Here is a 19,533-nt window from a genome sequence, read left to right as displayed (position 1 = left end):
AGGAGGTCCAGCTCGCAAGGGCTAGAGACAGAGATGCAGAGCCAGACCTACGGATGCTTTAAGAGGTAAGTGCTGAAAGGTGGCGGGTTAGTGGGAAGTATTATTACTGCCATCTGAGCATCCAGATCAATGCAATGTACTGGGGACTAGCGGAGGGGGGAGGAGGGGTAGAAGGAGGAAGTGGAAGTTTTGAACCCGCTCTGAGCCTTACAGGTTCTTAGTGTGCCATTCACGATGAAGACTTTCAGAACTTGGAGACAAATGTTAATGCACTCGCTCCTGTTCTCTACCTGCACACCACTCTTCCCAAATACAGCTGGCCCTCGGTTTGTTCCTGAGAGGGATGATTCCTTAAGACGGATAGAGTGCTAAAAATGGAATCACAGCACCAAAAAGTTGCTAATAATAATGTCATCTTCATAGAGTGCGAGGGTTGTAAGCACTCGGAATGTAGTCAGATGTTGACTGCCATTAGCATCATTATCACTATTTTCTCGGCCTGTTCCCTAACACAGACTTTAGTGCAAGTGGATTTGGAAGAAGTGGCTAGAAAACTGCCTCTACTAATTGGAAGAGCCTCTTTCCTATTAGCTAGGAGTGATACAATGAACTCTATTTCCAAGAGTTATTTACTGTGACGGTCAAATAAGATGATGTAGGTGATATAGCTCTTTGAAAACTTAAAGTGCTATATAAAAATTTCTGCCTTAGAATAGAAATGCTGCCTTTCTAGTTTAATACTTAATTTCTGAAGGGAAGTGCGTGTCAGAAGCTGACCTCCCAGTATTCTTCCTGATTGTCTTCAGAATCCTTTGTATGGTCTCAGACTGATAAATGTAGGGAGGAGAGAAAAATGCATCCTTGTTTCACTAACGATAGGGAACCATTACTCTTGATTACTATTAAAACCTAAGTGACTAATTTTTTAAAATGCCATTGCAATAGCCCTGTTGTGATTATAAGATCTTGGACAGGAGCTCCTACTAACCAGCTTCCTATTTCTGAAACTTCTAGATGACTTAAATTGGTAGGTTTGAGGCAGGGGCCTGACCGCACTGGATTGGTTTAGCTTTTGGAGTTTTTTTTCCTGTACAGTGTTTTTATACATTTCTTCCTCTTTCTATTTCAAGGTGGCTCTGATCTCGCTCTTCCAAGAACTCGGAAGATGGGGACCCATGTGGTTTTGAGGCTCTGTCACTCCCTGCTGCCGGTGGAGCCCTCTGTAAGTGCACTGTTTAGAGGAGTGTGACAATAGTAATGGATTTGCAGTACATTTCTACAGCTGGGGGATTTCTCCATCAGGACTCAGATCCTGGAACTAAATTGTAATAGATTTGCTTTCTTTTCTTGCTTCCCCTTCTGATGGAAACTCTAGCTCACTTCATTCATTATTTTTATCTGGAATTAATAAAACCAAGCAGAGGTTGAACATTTCTAGGAATTTATCAGAACAAATGCATTGTTTAAAAGATTTATATAATGTTTTTGTAAAAACAAACATGTTAATTATAGAGCATTTGAGAAATACTATAAACCATGATTTTCAAAAATCATAATCCTCCCATCCAGAAGCAATCATGGTTAATATTTTAGAGTGTTTTCTTCTAGTCTTTTTTCTACCTATATTATTGACATATTTGAGGTCATATGCACACACTTTTTGACTTTTGCTTTTTAACTTAATGTTTGTGAATAAAAATTGTTAAAATGTCTGTTTTAATGTGGGTACAAATATTTGGTAAACATTACAATGTCTGTAATTTGCTTGACCTTTCCTCCATTGTTGAACTTTTAGGTTTCACCTCCCCATTGTAAATAAATAATTGATTTCCTCATTTAAGACTTTTTTCCCTTAGGGTAGAGTCCCAGGAGTAGAATGCCTAGTAGAATGTTCACAAAGGATGTGAACATTTTAAAAATAAGTTACCTTTTAAAAGACTCGTGGTGTCAGATTTTGTGTACGTCCTTCAGGGAGCACAAGGACATTAACTGGGAGATTGAAAGGTCCTTAGTAGAAAGCTGTCTGCCTCTTGCAATGAGACCTTGGGTCCTACACAAAGATTATTTCATGATAGTGCAATTAGTAATGTGATGCCCTAACACAGTGTAAATGGCAGCCCAGAGACAGCAGGGCAGGCATTTACAGTGTTTTTCATAGCAGAGAAACTCAAGGATCAGTTCCAAAATATCCACCAGGTGTCACTCGTCTTAATTTAATTTTTACCTGCAGTATAGCTGGCAGGAAACTTTGAAATGTAAATTTCAAAAGTTCATGTTGAATATATTTGCATATCTTCTTTGGTATAGTTTATATTAAGCACTAGCATCTGGTAATTACTTTGGCAACATCCTACTCGAGTCTCTCACCATTCTGTCTTTTTTTCCTTTTTCTACCCACTCAGTCTGTCACACTCACTTTGTACACTGTACCCACATAATTAATATTGGAGTCTCTGTTTTACCGGTGTTCACTTTACTAGTCTTTCTTTTCAGTCTTTTTTCTTGCATGTGTGTGTGCATACGTGTATATATTTATGTGTAACTGAGTTCTTGAAGTTTTTGCTAAAAGAATAGGACCTAGCATGTAATAGCATATAATAGGTGCTCAACATATAATTAATGAAAGAATACATGGATGAAGAGAGGATAGAAGGGTACCAGAAATTATTTATACTTGTCTGGAAAATACAGCAAAAGAGACAAAGATTCACATTCTTAATTAGCTATAAGTGCCAAATGATATAGTATGGAATATGCTATGACCTCTGAATTTTAAAGAGAGGAAGATTCATTCATTTATTGAGCCAATATTTATTGAATATCTACTATATGTCAGGACATATTCTTGGTTCTTGAGATTAAACAGGTAACAAAACAGTAACAAAAACGGATAAAATTCTTTGCCCTCATGGGGAATTTTATATTCTGGGCAGGAGGATGTTGACTATAAATAAGTAAATATCTAATATACCAGATGGAAGAAAAGCAAAAATAAATCAGACTTGGAAACGCTGGGGTGAGGGGTTGCTGTCATTTTTGGGTAGAGTGCTCAGAGCCGGACAAACAGCTAACATGACATTTGAACAGGAATGAACCATGAGTTATCTGGGAGGTGAGTGTGTCAGACAGATTTCGATCAGACCTGCCTTAATTTTAACAAAATCAAGAGTGGTCAGGGAAGTTTCACAAGGAAGTGAAACTTGAATTAGGCTTAGTGAAGATTTGAGTAACAGAAGTTTGGGAACCTTTTTTCCCCTCTTAGTCCTCTTGCCAACTGCTTGCGCCTCCTTTTTTGTTAGCTGCTGCCCAGCTCCTGGATTCGCCAGCACCATGGGTTTTGGAGACCTGAAAAGCCCCACTTTCCTCCAGGTGCTCCACGACTACCTGGTGGACAAGAGCCACATCTAGGGCAATGTGCCATTACAAGCAAACGTGGCAGTATTTGAAGCGGTCTCTGGCCCACCACCTGCAGATTGCATCATGCCCCACGTTGGTATAGTCACATCAAGTCCTATGAAAGGAAATGGCCAACGTGCCAGGAGTGAAGAAAGTTTTGGACAAGTATAGCCCTGCTAATGTGGAAGACAAAGTGGAGCTACAGATGGTAAAGACAATGAGGACATTGATTTCTTCGGGTCTGATGAGGGAGGGGAAAGCTAAGAAGCAAAGCGCCTGAGAGATGAACACCTTGCCCAGTATGAGTCAAAGAAAGCCACAAGACCTGCACTTGTTGCCAAGTCTTCCATCTTACTGGATGTGAAACCTTGGGATGATGAGTTGGATATGGCAGAATTAGAGGAGCTTGTCATGGGCGTTCAAACAGACAGCTTAGTCTGGGGTTCTAAACTGGTTCCTATGTGGTGCGGAATTAAAAACCTTCAAATGCATTGTGTAGCAGAAGACGATAAAGTTGAACAGATAAGCTGAAGGAGTGGATCACTGCTCTGAGGACTATGTGCAGTTCATGGATGTGACTGCTTTCAAGATCTAAAATTTATCATAGATCATTGTTTTTTAATAAAAGCTTGAAACATAAACAGATAAATAAAGAATGGTGGGACATTCTAGGCAGAGGGACGTTCCAGAAGGCATGGAGGTGAAAATGAGCTTTGTAAATTTGTGGGGCAGTCTAGAACCTGCTTACCAGAGCCTAGGCAATGTGAGGGGAGGCTTTAAGAACCGGGAGTAAGGAGTTCTTATCTGACGTGCTAAGAAGAGTGTTTAAAGACATTTGAGCAGTCTGGGGAAGCTTAAGGGGTGCAGACTGACAGAAAAGCCTGGAGACAAAAGGGAGCAGGTTAGGATCCAGGACACGGTTGAGACCTTTGCTGGTAGATGTGAGCCCTTTTGTGTAAATTTATGCTGATGTCTCTACAGATAAATGCAGTAGAAATTCTAAACATATGTTATTGCCAAGGAACTTGTTAATGTGAGGAAACAGAAGGAAAATTAAGAAATTATTTCAGATTCATTTAAAATATTTCCATTGAAAATTCTGGTTTGCTTATTCAATCTGCCTTTCTGCTGCTTCATAGTCATTAATGATTGCTCATAATAGATGTGTTAAATTTTACATAGGTGTGAACTTCACACATCTTACTTTTACACAAGGAGAAGTCACAGTCAATGTTTTCACCAAAAGACACTTCTGCTTAAGGCTCAAAGTCTTACTTAGGCTAACATGTTATTATCTGTATTAATAGAAGTGATGTAAGAGTTTTGATGTTTTCTCCACTGGCTCATTCATTCACTCATTCTTTCAACTAAAAACATTTACTGAATACCTTCTTTGTTGTGAGCGTCATGTAAAAGTATTGCATAATGATTAAGAAACTGGACTTTGGCTTCAGCATTTAGTAGCTCTAGGGTCTAGGGCAAATTACTTATCCTCCAGATCCTCCTTCTTTATATGTAAAATGGAACTGTATAAAAAAATGTTTTTGGTAGTTTGGCCACCAAATGAACTAATGTATCTAAGCAGTTAGCACAGGGCTTGGCACATAGTAAACGCTCAGTTTTGCTACATTATGGTTGTATAGCTTTTGGTTTGAGTCGCTGAGGGAGGTATCTACCATCATTGTTAAAATAGTGCAGGGCTGAGAAAGCCTAGCATAATTTCAGAAATCAGACAGCATGGCAGTGATATGCAGGAAGCAGCTTGCTTGGACTCTGCCTCTCCTCCCAGGCAGAGTGGATGACAGGCCTGTATCAGTGGGAGTGTTCCGGGTACCCAGAGTGCCTTGCTGTTTTCCCATGGACAGGGCACTATGGGATGCAGCTTGTTGTCCTCATTATTCCTAGTTCTTTTAGCTAATGCACTTTTTCTCTATTTATTATGTTGCCATCACGATAGGGTGGGATGGGGAGGATGGAAGGAATACTAAATGTTAGTGCTGCTTAGAGTGAAAGCAGAGTTCTTCACCTGGGCTACCTTGTTAGGCAGACCATGATAAGTATGGTGAACATATATTCTGAGCAAAAAAAGCAGATTATATGCTCCAGGAGGACTTTTGTGCTCTTTCCAAGTGTGAGAACAGGCTATGTATGAAAATATCATAATTTTTAGAACATTTTAATAGTTGTGTGGGGACAATGGAACAGAATATTTTGCAACTGTACTATCTAATTTTTTTAAACAGTGGGTACTTTAAAAAATATTTTATTTTATTTATTTATTTTTAGAGAGAGGAGAAGGGAGGGAGAACGAGAGGGAGAGAAACATTGATTGGTTGCTTCTGGTATGTTCCTCAACCAGGGACTGAGCGTGCAACCCAGACATGTGCCCTGACTGGGAATTGAACTGGTAACCTTTTGCTGGGTGGGATGATGCCCAACCAACTGAGCCATACCAGTCAGGGTTGTACTATCTAAATTTAAATGATTAAAAAGTAAATGCCATTTACATTTTAGGTCCACATTTACATTAGCCACATTTTTAGTGCTTAATAGCCACATATGGCTAGTGGCAACTGTGTTGGACAGCACAGATACAGAACATTTCCAGCACCACAGGAAGTTCTGTTGGACACTACTGCTGTAGAATATGTAGTTGGCATCATTACAGACTTCCAAGAAATAGTCCAGTCTTGGACCACATGCCCCATAATAAGTCTTTTACCATTTCACCAGAATTGATTTCCCAATTCTCCAGCATACTGTGAGGTGCAAGGCAAACAGCACAGGGTTGGGCTTAAGAGACCTTTGCTTCAGATCCTAGCTCCCACACTGTCTAGCTGGGTGACTGTAAGCGATCTCCTACCCTTGGTTCCCCATCTGTGAAATGAGGGAGTTAGGCCAAATGAGATCAATGAATCTTTTCCCAGGAACATTGAGCTCACAGTCCTCATTTAATAAATGACTTTTGGCATAGAAAACAGCAGGACCTCCCTCTGATGTCTCAGTAGTGTCTGCTGTGTCCAAAGCATGATGGACTGTCAACCAATCAGAATTCTCTATTCAGAGAACCACCAACTGGGTGTTTGGGTTTGTATCTCTATGCATGTAGATGTGTTGTATGCAACTTTATGCTGTTGGGAGCAAGGTACTTCTCTTTTAAAAGGGACTTGTTACCTTAACATGGGTTAGTGACTCACCTGAGAGTATATAGACTGTGGTCCAGGTGAGGGGAGTTCTTGACAACTAAATTCCCCAGATAGATTGTGAAAGATAGTCTTCTCACTTGTGGGCTGCTCAGGCCCAGTTTAATTTATTGTCATGGTATTTCCCAGGCTTAGTCAGATTAGAACCCACAGTATTAAGTCAGCAGCAACCACTTCACACCTCTGGTAGCTTTTTGCTCCCTGCTTGCTATGGTCAGAGGGAAGGTGTCTCTCTTTTCAGAAGCATATTTGTGTTTAGAAGCTTTAAACATTCAGGGAAGATGTTGCTGGTTCTGGCTGCTCTGGGTAAAGAATTTTCTCCGCTGACCCCAGGAGGACGCCATTTGGTTGATTAAGAGCCCTTACTGACTTTTCTTGTTAAGGTACTAATGGTGTTTGGGGAGAGAATGTGGACCTTCTGCAAAATTATGAGAGTAGAGTCCTAGGTCCTCAAACTGTCTTTGTCACTGGCCAGCTGTGTCCTTGGACAAGGCCTTGACCTTTTCTGAGCCTTACCACTAAAATGCTTCCCCTTCATCTGGGATCACGAGGTGTAACATAATATGTATGAGTGTTCTTTGAGCTTCCAGTTTTCCTATAGGAATAGGAGTATGCCCCGAGAGTACAAATGACTAGTGTTCTTAAAAATAAATACAGCTGTGACTTGTATAACTAGAAAGAGAGGGGAATAGCTCTCTTTCACTTGAGCAAGCTTTACTTAACTTTGAAAAGCACCAGGACATTTTTGTGGTTTTTAATTAAAACCCATTTAACTTAAAACTCATTAAAGATATGGGTTTTACATTTGATTTTGTATTTTTCCCGTTACCATTTATTCCCCTTATACTCTGTCCCCATTCCCCCATCGCTACACTGTTGCCCATGTCCACGAGTCCTTTTTCCTTCTTGCTCCATGTCTCCATCTCCTAACTCCCTCAGACCTGCTAGCCTGCTCTGTTTAACATCTTAGAAGTTATTCTAGAAAGAAAGAAAGGGATATTTTGTTGAAGTCTTGGTCATCCTTGGTTTACCCTTGATATTTCTGTTGTGATCCTGTGTGATTTGTTTAGCTCTATTTCTGTTAAATATGTCCTAATACCATCAGTAACTAAAGTTTTTTTTCTTTCCTTCTGAATGGCTCTTCTCTTTCTGATTTTCTCTCCCTTTTGCTTCTCCTTTTTTAGCCTAACCTCACTGTCCAGGCCCCTTATGGAAAAAGGTTGCTGTTTTCAGCTAGTGGCGCGGGTGGTGGTGGTGGGGGGGTAAGCCTATGATTCACTCCCCTTCCCATCCACCATGCAGTGGGTACTTGAGGCCCTAAATCAGATCTTGTGTCTGAGTGTGTGCGCGCGCGCACGTGCGCATTCACTCAGACATGCCTGCCTGCAGACCTGGTGTGTGCATGTGTAACTGCTAGCACACGCGCACGCCAGCCTGCCCGCATGCTCTCCCGCCCGCAGTGCTGTCCCTCCCTCAGGCCGGGCGGAGACCGCCAGCAAGCACCGGTCCAGCTTGTGCACACCCAGCTGTTTCTATAGGAACCACGGCGGTGCCCCCGCCCCTCCTGCAGAGGCCTCCGTAGGAGCATGCCCAGTGGAAGCCGCTAGTTTGGCTCAAGTCTGGGTTTCCAGTAAGTGGCTTGGGGGACTCCGGAGAAAATCCCAACGCACTGAACCGAGAGTCTTTGTGTGCAGTGGGAGGAGGAGGCGCGGCAGCCTGGCCTGGAGGCCCCGCTCAGGAGCCTTGGGCAGAAACAATGCTAGCTTGCCTTACCCGGGGGAACTTGCTGGACGTCCTGCAGGAAGGTTTCAATGAGGTAACTGTCTGCTCCTCCCACTCCCCAGTTCCCTTCCCCCAACGCTTCCCGCCTAATCTCTGGAAGGGATCTTCCACCACCCCCCATCCTCACGAGGACCCCAGAATAATTCGCCTGCAGAGCTCTAAGGGGGCTAAAGTGGTGGGTGCCGTGCAGAAAGATGGGTGGAGTGGGAGAAGTCAGAAGGGCCACCCACCACCAGCTGAGTTGGGCATTGACCTTCTCTGGCAGCTTACCTGAGCCCAGAAGACAGGACCACGTATTCAGAGGTTATTTCCTTCCAGAAGAGGTTGTCGCTACTCTCGAGGGGGAATTCTCCCCGAGGAAATTCCTGAATATTGGGAAAAGTGCTCATTCTATTTCAGAAGCTAACAGATAAGCCGAGGGAAGTGTGGGGTGGCATTGCATTGGTAGAAAGTTTGAGAGAGGGCAGGATGAGCAGCTGATCTATATGAAGTGCCCTCTTCATGTCGGTATCTTTCACTAAATCCAGGACAACAGATTTCGCCACAACCACGGGCATGATTGGCAGAGAAGACGTGAGAGGAGAGAGGGGGCTCGGGTTTCTGGGCCCAATTCTGGGAGCCAGCATTTGCTCCCTTCCGTTTGAGACTGGGGACCCCAACCTGACAAGCAGCATGGGGGACAGGTTGGCTAGGGCCTTTTTCTCGTCGCTGATTTCTTTCACAATTCTGTTATACTCCATTTCCTTCTCTTGCAACTCAGAACATTTTGATTTAGGACCCTTCCCCGTTGCGATTTGCACCATGTCTTTCACTGCTTCTGAGCCCCACCCCTTTGGGTTGCCCTATCCCAGCATCCAGGGAGACACCTGCAAGGACCCCCAGATTGTTAGTTCTGTCTTTCTTCCTTCTTCCTTTCCTTTCCATCTCTCCCTACCTTCCCTCTCTTTCTTAAATTGAAGATTTTTTAAAAATGTTTTTAAACAACAAACATATGAATATATTCTTAAATATGAACATTACCAGTATGACCAAGTGCCTTGGCCACCCCTCCAGTGTTGCTTTTTCCCCAGAGGTAACAATTCTCATGAATTTGTGTGTAAGGCTTTTTTTCCATAGCTGCTGTACAGGCTCTTTTCTTAATTCCTGTGTCTAATTAAGGACTTCTGCTGCCTGACCTGTCCCAGAGCCTCCTCCAGTCCTGGCCCGCGTGCCCCAGCCTTGTCCCCCATAGAGGAGAACTACAGAGATGCTATCCCGACTTAACCGACTGAATCAGAATTTACATTTGGCTGAGGGGTATCACAGCCTTCAGGGAAGGGCAGAGTTTGCATCCTGCATGTACTTCGGGGATCCTCATCTATGCATCAGCCCCCTTTGAACACACCTATGGGAATTGTTAGCCAAGAGCTGGGAAGCCACCTTTTTGAGTGCTTCCAATATTCCTGATTCCTCTTTTCTCTGCCTTCAGGCCTCCTTTGGTCTCAAGCTTCATATGTCTGACTTACCCACCAATTATTGCAGAAGCCCCTTAGGTCTTTCTTCTGGTCTCCCCTTTTTTAAACTCAGTTGCCACGTATCAGGTCCTACTGTCTTATAGGGAGGAGAACACCAGCAGAGTCAGTCCTGCTCTTTGCTTTCTGTTCATTTTCACTTCCAGACCTTTCCACTGAAGAGCCAAGAGGCTTGACTGTCTGTTTAATGCTTTAGTGTGTCCATAAATGTCCTCTGACCTCCAATTCTTACAAAACATAAGAGCAAGGGAGAGGGGGAGAGTTTTCTTTTTGTGGTGGTCATGAGTAGTCTTCATAAAAACAATAGACACAACTCTAATCATTTCATCTCTAGAATAATGCAGTAATGTCTCTTTTTAAAAAAATTTTTATTTTATTGATTGTGCCATTACAGTTCTATTCCCCCCTTCATTCCCCTCCACCCCCCCCCCACCCCTACTATTCCCCCCCTTTAGTTTATGACCATGTGTCTCAAGTTCTTTGGATTCTATATTTCCCATACCATTCTTGCCCTCCCCCATCTATTTTCTACCTACCGTCTATGCTACTTATTTTCTGTACCTTCTCCCCCCTTCTCCTCCTCCCACTCCCCTGTTGCTAACCCTCCATGAGATCTTCATTTCTATGGTTCTGCTCCTGATTTACCTGTCCTTTTAGCTTGCTTTTGTTTTAGATGTGGTTGTTAATAACTGTGTGTTTGCTGTCCTTTCACTGTTCATATTTTTTATCTTCTCTTTCTTAGATCAGTACCTTTAACATTTCATATAATAAGGGCTTGGTGATGATGAACTCCTTGAATTTGATCTTATCTGAGAAGCACTTTATCTGTCCTTCCATTGTAAATGAAAGTTTTGCTGGATAGAGTAATCTTGGTTGTAGGTCTTTGGATTTCATGACTTGGAATACCTCTTTCCAGCCCCTTCTTGCCTGTAAGGTCTCTTTTGAGAAATCAGCTGACAGTCTGATGGAAACTCCTTTGTAGGTGACTGTCCCCTTAGCTCTTGCTGCTTCTAGGATTCTCTCTTTCATTTTAATCTTGGCTAATGTAATTATGATGTGCCTTGGTGTGTTCTTCCTTGGGTCCAACTTCTTTGGGACTCTCTGAGCTTCCTGGATTTCCTGGAAGTCTATTTCCTTTGCCAGATTGGGGGAATTCTCCTTTATTATTTGTTCAAATAAGTTTTCCACTGGTGGCTGTTCCTTTCCCCCTTGTGGTACCCCTATAATTTGGATGTTGGAACGTTTAAAGATGGAGGTTCCTAAGTCTCTCCTCATTTTTTTGAATTCTTGTTTCTTCATTCTTTTCTGGTTGGTCATTTTTTTCTTCCTTCTGGTCCACTCCTTTGATTTGAGTCCCAGTTTCCTTTCCATTACTATTGGTTTCCTGTGCATTGCCATTCATTTGAATTAGTTTAGCCTTCACATGTTCCTCTAATTTGTGACTGAAATCAACCAGTTCTGTGAGCATCCTAATCACCAGTGTTTTGAACTGTGCATCTGAAAGTTTTGCTATTTCTTTGTCACTTAGATTTATGGGCTCTGGGGCTTTGAGATCTTGAGCCATTTTTGGTCTGTTCGCTCCCATTAAGTATGAGGAGTGGAGCCTTAGAGGCGGGGCAGGGACTCCAGGGCGGGTCGCTGGGTTGTGATGCTGTATGTGGGGGCAGGGTCAGAGCCAGGAAATGGCGGCCATCTCTGCTGCCTCCTGTTGCTGGGACCAGCTGGGTCCCGTCTCACTGCCCACTCCCTCGCTGGTCTATCTGTGCAGCAATGCACCAGCACAGTCAACCCGCTGCCCTTCACCCTCGCCGGATCCTCCAGTTGCTCACTGGGTCGCGCTCACTAGGTTGCTTACTGGGTCGGCCCTTTGCAACCCCACGCCTGGGATCCGTGCGCCTGAGTTTGACTGACTGAGTTTTCCTGTGCAGCCCTGCTCCGCCAGCTGCTGGTTTCGCCCCTCTTACCAGTCAGGCTGAAGAATTCGTTGTTATCGGACTTCCGAAAAGTTTATTTTTCTGTGTTCTGGCTGTGTTTTCTGTTGCTAATATTTTGTTGTCTCTAAACTTGGTTGTGTGAGAAAGAACGGCATCTCCACCTATGCCTCCATATTGGCGGAAGTCCTCTCTTTTTTTCTTTTTTACATTTGATTTTTTTACCCATCTTGTAAACCTCCTTCCTCCTCCCCTACAGCTGGTGTGTAACCCATTCCCTTCTTTTAGTGGATTTGAACTCTGACAGCCAAAAAGTACTTTTGGTTTCTCTGAGAAATTGACATAATCTAAATAATAGTAATATGTTAAATTTCAAAGATCCTTTAAAGTTTAAATAATTCTTTTATACACATAGTAAATTGAACAATTGTTTTCATATACTGTATTACATTTAGTGCTACTGAATAATGCTGTGATTAGTTATTTCAGAATTGATGGCGCCCCAATTGACCTATTCCAACCTCTAGGGTTGCTTAATAGATCCAGTAATATTCCATTTCTTTTTTTTTTTGAGTTATGTGATAAGGATGTAGATAGGGACGTAAAAGCCAGTGTCAGAATATACTTCATTTCCTCTGAGAAGCTCTCCTTACTGAGTCTAAGAATACTACGTGAACCCAGTCATCTCTTGGGCATAATCCAAGCATATCTGAAGCTGTTCTTTACCTAGATGCTTTTAAGGTTTGTATAGTTAGGGCTGTGACCTTATTCTTTATGACAGAGAAAACTGCCACAGGAAATGAAGCTATAGCCCTAATTGGTTAATTATCAGGCTTCCATGCAGCAGAGAGAGACCCTGCTCTATGAATCAGGGCTTTTCCCTACCCACCGTTGGCACTGTTCTCAATCATGTACCACTATGCATAACTGCATGACAAAATTTTCTTGTCATGTTCCTTGAATAAAGCTCTGGTCTTAACACCCAGACACATCACTCACAGAGTTGATCTGTGTCGGTGGTTTCAGTGTAGCCCCTTTTATTGATGTGGGTAATCTGCTTATGAATTTTCCACAAGTTTCAGCTACTGCCGCATTCTGTAGCCCACCCCCGCTGTCATCCCCTTCTCTTAGGTTTTGGGCCTGGCCTTTCTATTGTTTACACTTGTTTTCTCTCCCACCTACTATTGATGTCACATGAACATTGCCTTTGGTTAAGGTGCCAACACGAATTTCTGCAACTGTTTTTCTCTGGGGCCTAGACTTTCTTTAAAAAGTATTTTGGTGCTTGTGTTGAATGGTTTTAGTAGACTGAAAACTATAACATAGTTTGGCCAATGAGCATTCATTCATTTAGTTCTTTAATAGTTCATTTATTGGATGAGGGGATGGATAAAATAATTGAAAATCACCTAATTCCTGCTTCCAAGGAATTTGTAAGAAGAGATTCACAGCTGTACTGAAAAAAACCGTAATAGGATGCTTAATGTGTGATAAGTGCTATAAAAGAGGTAGTGTTTGTGGGGATTACAGGGATCTCTTCTACCTAATAATATCATGAAAAGTACCAAATGTTTACCAACTTACCTGCTTGCTGAAACCAGACTTTTTTCTGCTCGTTGGAAAACATGCATGCAAGTATTCATTCAGTAGACATTCACTGAATGGTTGTGTTTACCAGGCACTATGCCAGGCTCTGGAAATATAAGTCGAATAACATTGAGTGTGTGCCCTAGTGGAACTCAACAGAGCAATGAAAATAAACAAATGTTCAAAGTATCAAACTTGGGAAAATTGTGGTGATGCAGGAATCCTGCTTGTTAGGCAGAGCAAAGCCATGTCTGGCTGGACTGGGGATTGCCTGAGGGACTGAAAGTTTTGGGAATGATTTAAAATGTTGATCAACAGGAAATCAAGTGCCTGAGCCTTAACCTTTTAAACGCATGGCCTGGGAGACTTTCCATACCAGTTTTTCTCCATGTAGAAATTTAAATACCACGTGGAGATTCATCTGCTTGGCAGTCCCTGAGAAATGCAGGAAGAGCCTTTGTCTGGTGTCATTCCCGTAAGGGGACAGGTGAGTGGAGAAGGGGATTGGCATGTGGAGCAGCTATAGGACATCTCTCCTGAGTGCCTCATGCCTTCAAGCAGAGGCTTTCAGACATTTCCACTGACTTTTCTCTGTGCTTTGCTGTAGAATTAAAGGCCAGTTAAGTCTTTAATGTAGCAAAGCATCACATTCCCCAGCCTTCTTTTTTCTATCCTGACTGATTTCTCCTCTCCTCACCCAAACTCATTGGCTTTGTTCCACAGGAGTCAATGCCAGCTAAACAGATGCTCCCTGGCAGCAAGCTATCATGCAGCATTATGTGATGGTGAGTGATGGCCTGGCCAGGCGTGTGGAGGAGCAGTGATAGGGCACTCTTTGCCAGGTGCCACTCCCCCATGATTGGCCTTGTCTAGACTGTGAAGACTCAGACTGAAGGAAATTTTCTTGACTGTATTTCCTTATTTGTTATCCCCAAACCAGGCTCTATTTCAGTGATCATGGACTTAACCTTCAGTGGTCAGATGTGGTAGGGAGATAGGGAACAATCCCAAAGGCACTAGGGGGGACTCCATGCCCTGTTTTTAGTGTGGGACATTCACTGATACCTCATCCACTCATTCATTCATTCATTCATTCACACGCATTCATTGACACTTATCTTGTAACATGCACTTGTAAAGAACAGTGTTTACAGAGCTTGTGACTAATGGAAATTTAGAAGTCAGGTTAGGAGGTGAAATTTTTCAGAAAGTCTTTAGGTTTTTACTTTCTGGTATATTATCCTTTAACCACTGGGCTGAACGCTAACACAATGAGCCCTTCCTATGTAGGGAGGAAGAAAGTGAATATTTTTACTTGTGAACTTTATTTTTACCTAATTAGCCACCAAATTCAGTGAACAAGTACCCTTTCCTGCTTAAGTAAAGGCCTAAAGGAGTTAATAGGGGAAAAAATACCACATTACATTCTTTTACTGGCAGAATTTAGACCAGTAATAACTCAAGGTTTCTGAACTTCCTGCTTCCTCTCAGTTTCTCAGTAGTGGCCCCACCCCCACCTCCTTTAGCTTCTGCTGCTAGACAGTATCTTAGCGTTGGAAACGGATATCTGGTTTCACTGTGAACTGATTTCCCTCCTAGCCATTCAGGTCGGCGGAACTCTCCAGCACACCACAGGAGTCCTGTTGCTTTCTTGCTTGTCAGCAGGAAGCTATAAAGCCCACTCCTTCGATGTTTCTACACTAGGAATGGTAGGTCCCACAGACTTCTCTGGTAAAGCCCAGTCAGTGCTTTTGCAGCTCTTAACCAGACAAGTCCCCTGTAGGAATTCTCTTTCACCTTGAAGCTCAAAGGAGATAGAAAGCAGAGTCTGATTTTACAAACTTGTTTGGAAGGAAGGGCAGTTCCCAAAGAAAAACAAAGAAAGCTACATTTGGCAGTGGGGAAACTTTCAAGGTCAAGATGTCCTGCACAAAGATGGTAGACAGAATTGTTTTTATTGGAAGATTTTAAATTTATGTTGTAGGGTTACTTGAAGTGTCTTAGAGGAAGATGATGGAGAGTATGGGGTTGCTGAGGTCCCCTCCCCATACCAACCACTCACAGCTTGAGAGTGGATCAGCCTTGTCAAGCCAAAATCCTGCTCAGACAGCTTTGACTGTTGCTGCATCTTCTTTTCTTTTTCCTGAGATCTGATTCAGAGGGTTATCATAAAAACCCTAAGTCTTTCTAGACCTCTGGATTACTTAGGCATTGATGTGGACACTGGCCTGCAGTGTCTGTGGTGTTATGGATGGGACAAGATACATTCACATGGACTACCGAGTCCTGTGAAGGAAAGGGGGTGGTGGCACGGCTACACTCTCAAGAGGAGAATGCCCTGACCCTTGCCTAGACAAGCTTTTATCGGGTTCAGTTGGCACAGAAGTACAGGTAAAGTTCATTAATCATTGTTGGGCAGTAAGGATCAAACAATAGATAACATACAAAGAACTGTGAGGGCCTTTTTGAGTCAGGGTCAGATAGCTAAATGGCTATAAGACTTTGGGGAACAAACTCACTTCCTTCTCGAACCTTTATCATTTAATTGAGGACATTCTAAACAAAGCAGGTTTCAGTGGATTTTATGTATTATTTCTTAGGCCTGATCACCCAGGGAATCCACCCTTTCCAGCACAGAGCTGCACTGCCTTTTGTCATTGTTTCAGGCTTAAGTCAGGCAGGGGAAGTAAGGCAGCCAACAGATTAGGAGAGTTCTTGCAGACAGAATGAGGACTCAAGCTATGTCAAAGCCGAGGGGCGAGGGTCCATCACCCTTCTTTTCTGTAGCCCCCCAAGTTCTTCCCTGGGGCCTCCCTGTGATCATGCCTGTTTTAGGTTGTTCCCCCACTGGGGAGTCTTACCTGTCATTGGCTAACTGATCAAGCATCGGGGGCCCAATTATGGATGAAGTAAAAGGAGCAGAAGCCGTGCTTCTGCCAGGGAGGTAAGCTTTGTCTCCTTAGTGGCTTATGGTCCCAAGGTCACTCTCACTCAGCCTTAGCCATGGTGGGGTTACAGTTTCTGAAACCAGGCAGGGTGTTTCCCAACAAGGCATCCTTCTAGCTTCCATGGAACATGTTAGAAATGTTAATTCTGGATCAAGAGTAGTTCTTTGTGGTCCCAGACATTGTATTTTTGATTGTCTTTCTTTGTTGTTGTTGCTTGTCAATGATCATTAATTGAAATATTTGCCTTTGTAGTTCTTAACTAGCGGGCATTCTACTGCACCACTGCTGACATCATTTATGATGTCATGAGGGTGGTGGCCATCAACACTGCAGTGCACAGCCTAGACAGTCCCCAGGGTCTCTTTAGTGGATCAGGAGAGTTTTCTAGCTGAAGATCAGTGCTGCATCTGTCAGGCAGTGTGGATGGTGTTATCAAAGTGATATTTCCACTGTGCTTAGTGGGGTTTTTTGTTTTTTGTTTTGCTACTTTCTGTCTCTTGGCAGTTCTTTGAGGGCTTTGATGATCAAGGCAAGGCAGAAAGTGTTGAAACCAGAAAAGGCCAGCGTTGGTGCTGTCCGTCACATACTGACCCAATAAGCAGAGACAGGATCGAATCTTTATAGGTACTTATTCTGATGGCCGGCAATTTGAGAAGATGGCTGGTTCATACTCTAATGGACCATCCCTACATTTTCTTTCCAAGCCATCCTTTTTATAACAAAGTGCAGTGAGGGGTTTTGAAATGCAGGGAAAATTAGCTTTAAAAACTGCAATATTCTCGCCCCGGGCAGTTAGCTGTTCCTGGGGGCAGGTGGTCATCTGTCTCTCCCTAGAACACAATGACCCAGGTGCCTCCACTTGCTCCCCAGGCGGTCATCTTTAGCAGTGCCCTGGGAGGTCCGCTGTCTCTCTCGGGAGCCAGGATGGGCCTTATCTGTAGTTTCTGAAACAATAGCTTTAACACACGTATTACTTACCAGGCTTATAACTACTTACCTTAAACTAAAATTTCCCAACTCTTGAGTCCCCTATCAGTATTACTTCAGTTTGAGCTTTTCTGTTCTGAATGGTCATTTTCACTGTGATCTTCAGACCCTTAACAGTTGTTGCTGGTGGAAGTGGGGCTCTTTCACAGGATCACAAGCATTTCATGGACCCATGCAGGGGAGAGTGTGGTGTGGTAAGATTTATTTGAATGGAAATAGAAGGCTGCCTTGAGGTTCCTAGTGTCGTGTATATGTCCATCCCACCATGGAAAAAGTCCAGTTGTGTCCTCAGCAAGGCTAAAAGAAAGGTCGTTGTCCAGAGTTTTTTATTGTCCCAGCATTAGCAGACTCAATCCCTGTCCAGGTAGCTTAGTGCTATTCCTGGCTGTGATGCTGTACCCAGGCTCCCACCTGGAGCCTGCATTTGTGGTCCACACAGCTGCTAGACCTGCATGGTTACTGTGGAGAGAATGCACGAACGAACAGGGCAAGCACATGTTCCCAAGTGAGAGAGAGAAGGGCTTTGTTCCCTGGGATTATGTTATCTTGGGCTTGGGAAGGACCAGGAGCTTCTTGAAAATAACCAGTCAATCCCAAGCTTTTGCAGGTTTGCGCTAGTCTGACTTCCAACCGTCCATTGTTTCCCTAGGCTAGACTGACCAGCCTCTATGGTTGCCGTTTGGCTCAAATTGCACGTGTGCTTACCTCCCCTTGTTTTCTCCCTTTCCCCAGTGATCTACAGGGAACAGGCCTGTGGTTCTATGGGCAGTATGTGAAGCTGTAACTTCCTGGTGAGGCAAACAGGCCCATGTTCCCCAGCTAACCTGCTTAACAATGTCTGATTCCCTTTGCTACCTTTCTTTATTAATAACTAGCTAACTAACTATACCAACACAGTCACCGGTTGCTTTGGCGATGTGATCACCAATTTTTTTTGGAGAGACTCCAAGGGCTGATCTCGGGGGACCAGGTTGGATGAGGTACCAAGCTGCCCACCAGTACACCTCAGGTACCTCAGGTATATGAACAACTTGGATCTAGTTGGGGTCGAACTTGGTGGCATAGTGGAAGCAGCTGGTGTCAGATGAACTGGGATTCAGTATGAACAAAGCAAGTTGCACTTAAGCCTCTGCCAAGCCGAAAGTGTCTTCCTTTTTTTTATTAGTTTGGTTGCATGTGCCAAGAACCCAACTTGAACTAGCAGAGATAGAAAATGGAATCTACCGACTCAGGGAGTCCAAGGAAAGACTGAAAACCTAAATCGTGGAATGGGTAAGGATGGAGCAGAGTCTCAGTGAATACCAAGAACTCAAGTACTGATAGGATTTCTCCCTCTCCTTTTTGCCTCTTATCTCTGGTTCTTCCTGTGGGTGGCTTTATGTACTTTCACTGTTGATGGTTTTCTCTCTCAGGTGAGCAACATGGTATATAGCAACATCTAAGTTTTATATCTTACAACTTTGTCAAAGAGGTTGGGAGAAACAGAGAGAAGGATGGTGGGGAAGGTGACTGAATCTATTCCTAAATGCAAGAGCAAAAAATTTCAGAGATCTGCTGGGCTTAACCAGTCAACTGTAGCTGGTGGAGGGAGTGATGTAATGGCAACTCAGTCCTGGGGCCTACCGTTGAGTGTGAAGAGGGGGCATACTTCTACAAAAGAGGGTGTTTTGTGAGCTGGACAGACAGCTGTGCCAAGGGCTGTTAGTTACCTCCAGCCTCTCCCTCTCGGCCTGATTAAAAACTGATTGTGGTTCTATGGAGCTTATATATTTCTCTTTTTATAAAAAAAAAGATTTTATTTATTTACTTTTAGAGGGAGTGGAAGGGAGGGAGAAAGAGGGAGAAACATCAGTGTGTGAGAGACACATCAATCAGTTTCTTCTCTGACTCCCCGCACTGGGGACCTGGCCTGCAACCCAGGCATGTGCCTTGATGGGGAATCAAACCAGTTACCTTTTGGTTCACAGGCAGGTGCTGAATTCACTGAGCCATACCAGCCACTGCCAAGATATCTTTATGAATGTTTCAGATGTTTTCATTTGGCTGTACCTGTTTATTTTGTCTTCATTAAATAATTGACTTATAAAATGAAACTACTAGAAGTAAAATTCAGTGGGTTTTTTCCCCCAGCTTATGCAACAACCACTTAAGGGGATAATTTCACTTGACTTGCAGGGTGTACAAGGGC

General features: G+C 43.3%; 1 protein-coding gene and 1 pseudogene across 5 annotated transcripts in view; both read left to right on the top strand.

The window, feature by feature from the left end:
* Window positions 1–1,132: 1,132 nt before the first annotated feature.
* LOC119056524 (elongation factor 1-beta-like) lies at window positions 1,133–7,795 on the top strand (annotated as a pseudogene).
* A 181-nt stretch (window positions 7,796–7,976) lies between these two features.
* The window catches only part of DIXDC1 (DIX domain containing 1), a 72,802-nt gene continuing 61,245 nt past the window's right edge, over window positions 7,977–19,533 (top strand). Inside the window, exons 1-2 of one of the 5 annotated variants that reach the window (XM_037154977.2) lie at window positions 7,980–8,415; window positions 14,134–14,195. In XM_037154977.2, the coding sequence (XP_037010872.1) occupies window positions 14,178–14,195 (18 nt within the window). In that variant the 5' untranslated portion in view covers window positions 7,980–8,415; window positions 14,134–14,177. Of the gene's footprint in view, window positions 8,416–14,133; window positions 14,196–19,533 lie in introns of all 5 variants that reach the window. The other 4 variants (XM_053670392.1, XM_037154979.2, XM_037154976.2 and 1 more) reach the window with 4 other exon arrangements.

This window comes from Artibeus jamaicensis, unplaced genomic scaffold, assembly GCF_021234435.1.
Source record: "Artibeus jamaicensis isolate MK-2021 breed Jamaican fruit bat unplaced genomic scaffold, CSHL_Jam_final contig_585, whole genome shotgun sequence".
Lineage (NCBI taxonomy): Eukaryota > Metazoa > Chordata > Mammalia > Chiroptera > Phyllostomidae > Artibeus > Artibeus jamaicensis.
This window is presented reverse-complemented; position numbering and strand designations above follow the sequence as displayed.